We start from the raw sequence: 10,240 nt of genomic DNA, 5'->3' as shown, positions 1-10,240 counted from the left end.
AGCTGACAGTCCTAACCCCAACCATGCCATCAGAAAAACGCTTGTGTTGAGTTAGTTTGTGTTGTAGCAAAGAGGGTAGCTGTAACCTGCCAAAGGGTCTCTTGGCATGCATGTTGCCACTGGGTGGCTGTACCCACAGCATCACTGACAGGAAGAAACTCCTGGAGGTCTCCAGCCCGACCGCCTGCTCAGAGCCAGGCTACGGCCAACATGAGAGCAGGTCACCCATGGTGTTGCCTCGACAAGCCTGGAGAACCCCAAGGGCAGCCAGCACACCGCCTCCCTGGGCATCCTGTCCCCGTGCTGCTCCAGTTGCCCCGTGCTGCAGGCCTTGCCTGATGTTCAGCCTGGCCCTCCCAAGGCCGGCTGCCAGCTGTGGGACCCCCAGGAAAGGCTGACATGGCACCCGGCTTTCAGGGATAAGAAAGAAGGAGTTTAAGTGCTGAATGACCATCGCCTGGCACACATCGGGATTCCTTACTCTCCAGCCCAGGGCACAGAGGGCTCTTGCTGGCTCTAAGCTGCATCACGGAGGACACTGCGCTCCCGGCCTTTCACCACTCCCTGTCCGCTAGACACGATGCCTACTCAGCTCAGGGCTGGAGCAGAGCATCCGTGCCGTGGTGCTGCCTTCGGCCGGCGTCAGAGCGGCCCTCGTACGGCAAAAGCTGCGCGCCCCATGGCACACCGGCCCCCCAGTGCCAGTCACGCGGGGTTGGGTTTTCCTGCTACCACCGTGAGGACGGAGAGGTGTTTGTGAGAGACAGAAACGGCCTTGAAATGCCAGTTCCCCCCGCTGAACGGCACCCTGCAGCGCCCTTCCCTCCGCCGCCGCCGCAGCGCTGCCCTCCGGCGCTCCCCGCAGCGCCCCGCGGGCCGGGGCCGCCTCTGCCGCAGCGCGGTGTTACGCAGCGCCGGGGCCTGCCTGGCCCCGCCGACCAGTTCAGCAGCTGCCAACCGCGGGCGAGAAAGCAAAAACTGTCAGAAAGTGCCTTCTGGTGGGCTCTGAAACGGCGCGGGGCTGCCCGGTGCTACCGCCCCCCGGTGCCGCCCTGGCCCCGCCGCCCGACCCGAGGGGGGACCGGAACCCCGCTTGGCCTGCAGGGGGCGCGCCAGGCCCGTCCGGACCCACCGGAAGGAGGCCCCCGGCGCCACGCCCCCGCCTCGCTCCGCCCACCCAACATCCAGGCGCCCTATTGGCTGCGGTGGTTGCTGCGCGCCCGGTGGGGTGGGCGGTGGCGGCGGCGCCATGGCGGATCGGTTAACGCAGCTGCAGGACGCGGTGAACTCGGTGAGGCGAGCGCTGCGCTCCTCTTCTCTCTCCGCCGGTGCCTGTCGTTCTTCGTACCGGCGGGGTGGGGAGAGGAGGCGAGGCTGGTGCTGGGTCGCGTCCCCTCCTGCCCCCACGGCCTCTGCCGCTGCGCCCGGGCCCGACCGCTGTTGGCCGCTGTGTGTGTGAGGGGGTGCGATCCCTCTCCCCGCCTCTGCGACCTACTGCCCGCAGCCCCGAGCAATAGCAGCCGCCAGGTAGAGGGTATCGCCACGGGCTGTGGGGCTGAGCCCCCACCTAGCGCCGGGGTGGGCTGCTGCGTGAGGTCCGCTGGGGTGCAAAATAACACCGGAATGGCTTTAGTGGTGAAATAAGTTAACGATCTCTTTACTGCTTGCAGCTCGCAGACCAATTCTGTAATGCCATTGGAGTGTTGCAGCAGTGCGGCCCCCCGGCCTCTTTCAGCAACATTCAGACAGCGATAAACAAAGATCAGCCTGCTAATCCAACGGAAGGCGAGTCTGGTTTTCTGCATCTCCTAACAAAATGTGAACGTGTTCTGATATAATACACTCTATAATACAAAATCCATACTCTATATTTCATGCTCAGCAAACAATTCCACCAGTAACTGGAGGAGTGATTGAAGTTAAGTCATAAGTTGATGTCAGCTGCACTTGCTACATGAGATTGTGATAGTGGAAGTGTAATTTTAAGTGTTAAGTAAGCATTACAATGTATTCCTTGTGTGGGTTTCTTTGTACAGATACAGTAGCTCTACAGATATAAACCATGTTAATAGGGCTGGTGCAAGAGGTTGTTAGTGAGTTGTCCATTACTTCCAAGAGGTCTTTTTAGAAAGAATTAATGTTAGTTTTATGAAATCCTGTATGAGTTTAAAATTCTTCTTGTCATACACTTCTAATTATTTGTGTTTCTCCATGTATCATCCGCTTATGTAATTAAGGAATAATATCATGTTGAATCTCCTCATTGGCATTTGTGGTTTTGTTGTTGGCTGGGGGTTTTTTTGAGAGACAAACTGATCTAAGATACTGAAATGGGCAAGCAAACGAAAAGTTCTCTCTGCTTTGAGAATTTCAAGCTGGCATTTAAATAACCATGTTATTCTAATCCTGAATCTTTTTTCTTCTTGTTTTTTTTTTTTTTTTTTGTCTTCCCCCCCAATAAAATTTTACATATAACTTGTATCAGACTAGGTTTGTCTGTTAGGATATCAGGGGAGACTGGTTTGGAGCACAGTGATAAACTTTCTAGGACAGTCAAATACTCGTTCTTCATTGGTCTGTGATGGTTTTCTCTCTGATACTGGAATTAGTTGGAAGAGCCAGCTGAAAGGCTTATTTGCTTCCTCATCTTACCTGTGGCTGTCCCAGGTGCTGGTATCAGTGTGGTGCCAGGAGCTAAAGGTTTTATTAAGGTCTTAAAGTGGTAGGTCATGACTGACCTCTCTTTTGATTTGTCTTTTTTGAAAATTCTGAATATAGTGACTTCAGTAAAATCACAGAATTGCCTAGGTTGGAAGAGACATCTGAGATCATCGAGTCTAGCCTTTGACCTAACACCACTGTGTCAACTAGACCATGGCACTAAGTGCCAGATATAGTCTTTTCTTAAACACCTCCAGGGATGGTGACTCCACCACCTCCCTGGACAGCCCATTCCAATGCCTAATAATCCTTTCTGTGAAGAAATTTTTCCTAATGTCTAACCTGAACCTCCCCTGGCACAGGTTGAGGCTATGCCCTCTAGTCCTGTTGCTAGTTGCCTGGGAGAAGAGGCTGACCCTCACCCCACTACAACCTCCTTTCAGGTTGCAATAAGGTCACCTCTGAGCCTCCTCTTCTCCAGGCTAAACAACCCCAGCTCCCTCAGCCGTTCCTCGTAGGTCAGACCCTCCAGACCCTTCACCAGCTTGGTCGCCCTCCTCGGGACTCACTCATGCAGCCACGTTAGCGATGCTGATGAGGCAAAACAAAACTGCCAGTTTTGTGTCTTCAGATATTTAAAGTCTTAATAAGAAAGCCTTAAAACTGTTTACAGGTAAACTCTGTGGTGACCCTGAGTAAGCTTTAAATGGATATGCTGGGTTTGTTGTTTGTTTTTTGTTTGGTTGTTTTTTTTAAGTTAAAGTCAAGTGTACCTTTGTGAGTGTCAGTCTCTTCTATGTTTTTTTGCTATTAGAAAGTATTTTTTCTCTCGCTTCCACAAATCTTTCATGAACCAGTCAACATAAACAAATACGTACGGTCTTAAATTATAAATTGGAAGGACTGTTTTGATATTTTAGAGTTAGTAATGAACTTAATTCAAATTGGATGAACGCAATTCCATATGGAAAGGTTTGGTTTCTGGTTTACGGTGTCTCTTATTAAAAGTCCACAGAGTTCTTTCAATGATATAGCAGCCAAATTAAGGTCTGTTATAAACTTCCAATCTTTTCCATTTTTCTGGGGCAATTTAACTTTTTCTGTGGCTGAATAGGAATTTATTTTTTTTTTTAAATTAAAAACCCTCAGATTCTTTCACTAATGATCTGTTGCTTAACATGATTTAAATAATCCATCTATTTGAATTGCTATCTTTATGTTGTTTCTAGTGTTCTTTTTTTTTTGTCTAGTGGCAGATTTCAAGGCAAGGATGGGAAAGTTAAGAGTTTCTAGCTACTTCTCAATACTTAATACAGTGACTAGGACACTTAATACTGGTACTAGTAATTTCTTAACTGGCTAACTGTGATGGAGTTCTAGCTATTTTCTCATTTGTACAAAGCCCAGCCCTTTGTATAACTAGCTACCTTGTTTAATCTAGGATTGGAATCAGACTACCTTTGTCTTCTAATATGGTTGAGTCCTCATCAGTTGTGATACTGTTGTTTTACTTCATGTAGGAGAATTTTTAAACCAGTGTGCTTCAAGTCCTAAGAATTTTCTGTGCTGTATAAGCAGAATTGTGATTATTTCAATAATGTACTGAGTGGGCTGAGTTTTCTTTTTTACAGAGTACGCCCAACTGTTTGCAGCATTGATTGCACGAACTGCGAAAGATATTGATGTTTTAATAGATTCTCTGCCTAGTGAAGAATCGACAGCAGCTTTGCAGGTAGGTAAGAGTGTTCTTAATTAATCAAAACATAACTGAAGGGAAACTTCTTTTTTTTTTTAACCATATTTTTTACTCTCTAGGCCGTGTAATCTTAAAGAATTATTTTAATATAAGCCTGAATTTTTCACGAGGGTAGCTTGAGTACTTTATAGGCTCGGTGGAAATACTGAACTTGCATCTTGCACTTACTTTTTTGTTAGAATTTTTTTTTAAAAAAGTGCTTTTATCATAACACTGCAATACTGTCAATTGCTATCTCTTTTTTTTTTTCCCCCAGCTGTTCAAATATTAATACAACAAACACAACAGTACTGATGTATGTTGGGGTTTTTGTTGGGGTTTTTTTTCCTTGGATAATCTTTCATATTCTGTCACTCATTAGGAGGGTGTTTCATTTTGTAGCTGCAGAGCCAACACTTACTGAAGCCTTTTGTTATTCCACGATGTTTCTGGTTGTTAAAGGGTTTGCAGGGTATCCTTTAAATTCTCCAGCTCTGTCACAAAACAGTTCTTTCAGTTTTAAGTAGTAGGGTGTTCTCCTTTGGACCAGCCAAACTTGGTGCTTTTGTTTCTTGCTCCTTCTCTCTTTAGACCAGAGGTACTCTAGGAAGAGCTTGGGAACAGAAAGCAGCTACTGCCCAGGCAGCTATTAGCAGGAGCAGACAGTATCATGATGTCCATTCCCAGCCTTACAGGAGCTGAACTGCTGCAAATAGCTTGTGAATCCTTTCACAATACTCAGCTGTTTTTCACTTCCAAAAAATGCCTTGGACCCACAGTTCAAAGAACACCACTGTGTTGTGGCTTTTTGCTTTGCTTGTTTTGGGTTTTGGTGGTTTGGTTTTTTGTTTTCCTTGTTATTTCTACAGATCTTGTCTATTAAACAGCATCTTTTTTTTTTCTTTTTGATTCTGACTTCTAGATTTACATCAAGTATTCTCTTTTTAGAATGCAACAAGGATGCAGAGTGCTGTTTCTCTGAGAACCTTGGAACTGCTTTAAGATCACCTGAAGGTTTCACACCTGGGTTAATAATCTGTGACTATTCAAAGGCATTTTACGAAAGACTAATATTAGAGGTGCCTGCTGGGCCAAATACCAATAAATTGACAGTGACATCACATTTGGTTTTAAAGAGGGGAGGTGAAATTTGGAAATGTTGCTAGTCACAATAATTGCTGAACATACTAATTGAGCCCGTTAACACAGCATCATTTCATGTAACTGTGTATTTAATAGCTGAAGACAGCTTTCTTGCTGCAGACAAATTACAGGCTTCTTCCATGACTGAGCAGGTTCTGATGGTAGTGACAGCTGGTGCAGGGAAAGCAGGGTGCTCCAGAAGGAGGAGCTGGTTATCCAGTAAGGGCATGCTTTCCTTTGAGGTGATACTCCAACAGTTTCTTGCTCTGTTAATGCAGAATCTCATTTCACAAGATTTTCTGATCTTTTCTGTTTGCTGTGGTTTTGAGGTAAGTTAGCTTGGATTCCATCACTTACTGATTCTAGTTTTGACTTTTATTTTCTGTTGTTTAATCTGATGCAGTGTTAAAGATAAATATTCTGACATTCTTTAAAAAGACTGTTTGAAGGTGCCTGAAATACTGTCAGATATGCAGTATAGGTCTTGTTGGGAAGTGGTGGATAGATACTTGGCTAATAGATGTGTACTTAAGCTGATCTATTTTCTTTTTTTAATACTAAGATTGTCTTGGAATATGTTGCAAATCTGAGGCTCGTTTTAAATGATAAAAGGGGCTGCTACACTAATGCCCAACACAATTAACCTGTTCCTTTTCAGTTCCCCTGTGGTGAAGTTGGTAGTACATATTCCATTCAAATCTGTGGCTTACCTGCAGTCAACTATTTTAACAACTGAGACCGAAATAATTGAGCTGGATTCTAACTTCAAACTTTTGCCTTCTTCCTTCTCTGACCCTTCCTGCAAGAGCTATCAAGTCCTTCATGCAAATATTAACCTTCACTAAAGACATTAGTGTTGCAGAACAGAAGATTAATATGTGGATAGAATTTGTCAGTTAAAGTATGACTTCTTAAGGACCTGTATATAGACCTGGGTAATAGCTTAAAAAAAGTATCCATTTGAAACTATTTTGGGGTTTTTTTCTGTTATTTTACAAGTTTAATAGTTTTAAATGTGGTAAATATGGTGTCTGAATTTTGAAGCTCAAATGTTTTATTTCACTAGATTTTGTCTAACTGAAAAGCAGTTTGGTTCTGAAACAAAATATTGGGGAAAAAATGGTTAAATAATAGTTTCATCTAAAGTATGCTATTTAATGGGAAGGTTTAAATAAGTTATGCTTGCATCTTACTGAGCATCTTTCAGTAAGGGAGTAGGGAGGGAGATAAATACTTCTGATCAAGGAAAGCCATACTGAGCTGAGACTTGTAATGTGAAAGAAGCTAACATCTTTGTTTGGTGGGGTTTCTTGTGTTTACTCCATGTGGATATGCACTGTGTTTTAGACCGCCACCTATAATGAGTTGCTCTGAAGTTGCTAGTATGTAATTCAGGGGCTAAAAGAGAAGCTTTCTCTTTTCTGGGGAGCACTAACTGTTCCATCACCACCCTTCAGCAGCAAAGTCAATTTTGTATTATATTTGAAGATCCTTACTTTTCTCCCTTTTATTTTAAAGGCTGCTAGTCTCTATCGGTTAGAAGAAGAAAATCACGAAGCAGCTGCCCGTCTGGAAGACGTAGTTTATCGTGGGGATGTGCTGCTGGAAAAGATACAGAGTGCCCTGGCAGATATCGCCCAGTCGCAGCTGAAGACGAGGAGCGGTCCGCACAGCCAGCCCCTCCCAGACTCGTAGCGCCAGGCGGCCGCGCGCCCCTTCGGAACCGAACTGCGGGACAGCGTGTTGGAGACACAGCTTTGTGCCTGTGACAGCCAGCCCGGCTTTTGTGGGACTTTCGAGTGCTCTGATCGTCGGTAACAACTTCTGTCGCAGCTCAAACTGCAGGTTTTCTGTGAGAAACGCTTCTGCTGTAGAATCGGTGGTTCTGTTCTAGAATTACATGTATTGATGTGTGTTTCCCTGACTTAAAATACTAACTTCTGAGCTTTCTTTTCTGTTTACAAATATGTCTGACTTCAGTCTGATTTGTTACCTTGATTATACAGGCCTTAGTCCTTAAAGGGAATTCAGAAGGAAAATATATTAAAGAGTTTGTGTAATTTGCTCACTCCTAATTTCAGTCTTTTATGTTCTTCATGTATTTTTTGTAAGGCTCAAACACGGACACGCTTGAATTTGCCAGAGTTCCATGGAGACAGTGCTAGACAATGATGTGAATACAGTGGTGGCCATCTGTTTTAATTAACAGAAATGGTAATTAAACATTTGTATTATTTGTTGGCTGGTTTACCACCCTTTACAGAGCAAATAAAGGATTAAGTAAACTCTAATGTTTGCAAAGTGTTCTTGCTGTTGGCATCTCACTTAAAAAAAATCTGCAGGTATCTGATATTGGCATTTATTATTTGTAATTCACACATGGGTCTTTGACTCCATTATTGCCACTGACATGTTTACTCTTACCTGCTAGTGCGGCTTCTCTGCTTCTGCTGATATTCTGCATTCTCGTGGCAACTGGTGAATGCCTCTAAAGCAAATGGTAATGAGGAAGCATTGGATGATTGGGAAGAAATTAGCAATGAGGAAACTGAAAATAACTTATTACGTAATGTTGCTTTTCAATGTAAGCAGTGGCTGCTACGTGAATGCTGTCATGACAAGCAGCAAGAGGCCTGTTGTCCTCAACATGCTCTAAAGAGTGTTTTGTATTTATCGTCACACACTGAATCACTGAATAACTTTTTGCTCCTCACCTTAGGACTATGGAAATACCAGCATCTCTCTTTGGATTTGGGGAAAAAAAAAACACCACACAAACCACCAGATAATGTAGGGTTCAGTGCATGAACTTGGAGTTGAACTGTTAGTCATTTTCTGTATTTTTGAGTTAGCAGCCTTGCATTATTGTAGGATGCTGTTTATCGCCATGTAATATCTGTGCATTTCCTGATCAAAACTACCTATTTCTATATATTGGATATACTGTCATTAACTTGAAAGTTACACGTGTTGGTATTGCGTATATACAGATAAGAGCAATTCAAATGTCTTTAGCGTGTTGATTCTTAAGGAATAACATGGCACAGGATACATCTTGTATACAGCCTGTTTTGAGGATGAAAAAATACAAAGCTGTTCCTACCTGTAACAAATACTGAAACTGAAGTATTTAATCAGACTGATATTTAATTAAATATTATTTTGTCAAATTTGCATATCTATAGTCATAAAGTTAGTCTGCTACTGTGAGGCTTTTGTACTATCCAGATTCTACAGAAGGAAGAACAGTTGGGGAGGTGAACACGCTACAGCACAGCCCCAGTTCTGTAACAGGATCTTTATTAAGAATAACTGGGCTGTGGCAATTTACTAAGCCATGTTGTCACGGTTTATGTGTAGTTCACACATGGGTCTTTGACTCCATTATTGCCACTGACATGTTTAGTCTTACCTGCTCGTGCGGCTTCTCTGCTTCTGCTGATATTCTGCATTCCCGTGGCAACTGGTGAATGCCTCTAAAGCAAATGGTAATATGCCCATGTCCTGGGGAGGCTTGAGGGGACAGATTCTCATTTGAAGTCAATCATGGGACCTGGTTTTGGTTTTGTTTTTTCCTAGAAAAACTGCATTCAGTGCATCTCAAGTTGGTTGGGATGGATTGTTGTTATTGTTGTTGTTTGTTTGCTTTTTAAACTAGTGGACTTGGAAAACTTAAGAGTGAAATGTTTGGGCTTTGCTTGTGGAATTTTTTTTTTTAATTGAGATATCTTAATTTGAGATTCGTACGTTGCTGGAAAAGGGGTTAGATCTTCACAGTAGATTCTCTGGTACAGCTTAACATGCATCACTTAAAACTTGTTAACTTGGAAACTTTTGCTGTGGGAGATGGTGTACATCTTCAATAACAATACAGTTATTTTAATTTCATATCTTTCTATTTTTCGTACTTGAAAACTGCTGTATTTCTGCAGCCTGATATTGCCTAACTGTAGAAGCTTTTTCTTTTAGTTGCTGTTTATTTGAATATGCTAACCTACTTTATGTTAAAGTGTGTATCAGTATCAAACAGTTAATCGCACTTAGAAGTAAACCTTAACCACAGGTATAAGCTCCCTAGTAAGCGTGTGGTTTTTCAGTACTTTACCTGTGTCTAGTTTAGTGAATGTTGCCAATTTAATAGAGATGCAGTTTGTGATACAGTTAAAAACAAGTAACACAATAAAGGAAGAGAGCCCCAATTGCTCTTTTTCCTGGATAAATAATATAATGTTTTCGCGAGTGATTAGTGCTGTAAGATGCACGACCCCACTAGTTCCTTTATCTTGTGTTGCGGGACTAGCTGATGTAAATCTTTACCTGCTCTTTTACAGTCTGCAGCTCAGGGTAAGGTTGTATATCTTCTGTTGGGCTCTGACACGAAGAAGGGTGAAAAACACCGATTTGCTGCAGCTGTCTAGTGGACAAAGCATTAGATTGGAGTTTGGAGATGTGGATTCCTTTCCCCTCTGTTGTAGATGTGCTGATTTATCTAGCCCCGCTGTTGGGGTTTAAACATCTCTGTTTAAAAAACAGTGTGTAAAGGTAGTGATCTTGTTAGGGGGGCACTCATGCAAGAATTGAAGGGTATGCAGGATTACTGTCTGTACCATTTAGCACCCCAATTTCAGTAAAAAAAAAAAAAAAAAAAAGGAGGGAAGGAGACAAATAAATGCCTTTGGAAAAAGGCATTGTATCTTCCCT

The 10,240-nt window shown here is 43.0% G+C and overlaps 1 protein-coding gene across 1 annotated transcript; it reads left to right on the top strand.

Annotated features, from left to right (window-relative positions):
• Nucleotides 1-1,234: 1,234 nt before the first annotated feature.
• Nucleotides 1,235-7,830, top strand: MED21 (mediator complex subunit 21). The gene is made up of 4 exons (XM_068400982.1): nucleotides 1,235-1,291; nucleotides 1,671-1,785; nucleotides 4,293-4,393; nucleotides 7,058-7,830. Exons 1-4 carry the CDS (start codon nucleotides 1,250-1,252, stop codon nucleotides 7,232-7,234), a joined length of 435 nt encoding a protein of 144 aa, XP_068257083.1. The 5' UTR covers nucleotides 1,235-1,249; the 3' UTR covers nucleotides 7,235-7,830.
• Nucleotides 7,831-10,240: the final 2,410 nt, after the last annotated feature.

The sequence above is a fragment of the Nyctibius grandis genome, chromosome 5 (assembly GCF_013368605.1).
Source record: "Nyctibius grandis isolate bNycGra1 chromosome 5, bNycGra1.pri, whole genome shotgun sequence".
NCBI classification, from domain to species: Eukaryota; Metazoa; Chordata; class Aves; order Nyctibiiformes; family Nyctibiidae; genus Nyctibius; species Nyctibius grandis.
Note: the sequence above shows the minus strand (reverse complement) of the source record. Positions and strands in the feature narration are given on the sequence as shown.

What these genes read in the sequence shown, in the direction of transcription:
- MED21 (XM_068400982.1), top strand. Translation starts at nt 1,250, where the DNA reads ATGGCGGATCGGTTAACGCAGCTGCAGGACGCGGTGAACTCG. An exon ending in GCCTGCTAATCCAACGGAAG is followed by an intron (nt 1,786 to 4,292) that starts GCGAGTCTGGTT and finishes TCTTTTTTACAG; the next exon opens with AGTACGCCCAACTGTTTGCA. An exon ending in AATCGACAGCAGCTTTGCAG is followed by an intron (nt 4,394 to 7,057) that starts GTAGGTAAGAGT and finishes TTTATTTTAAAG; the next exon opens with GCTGCTAGTCTCTATCGGTT.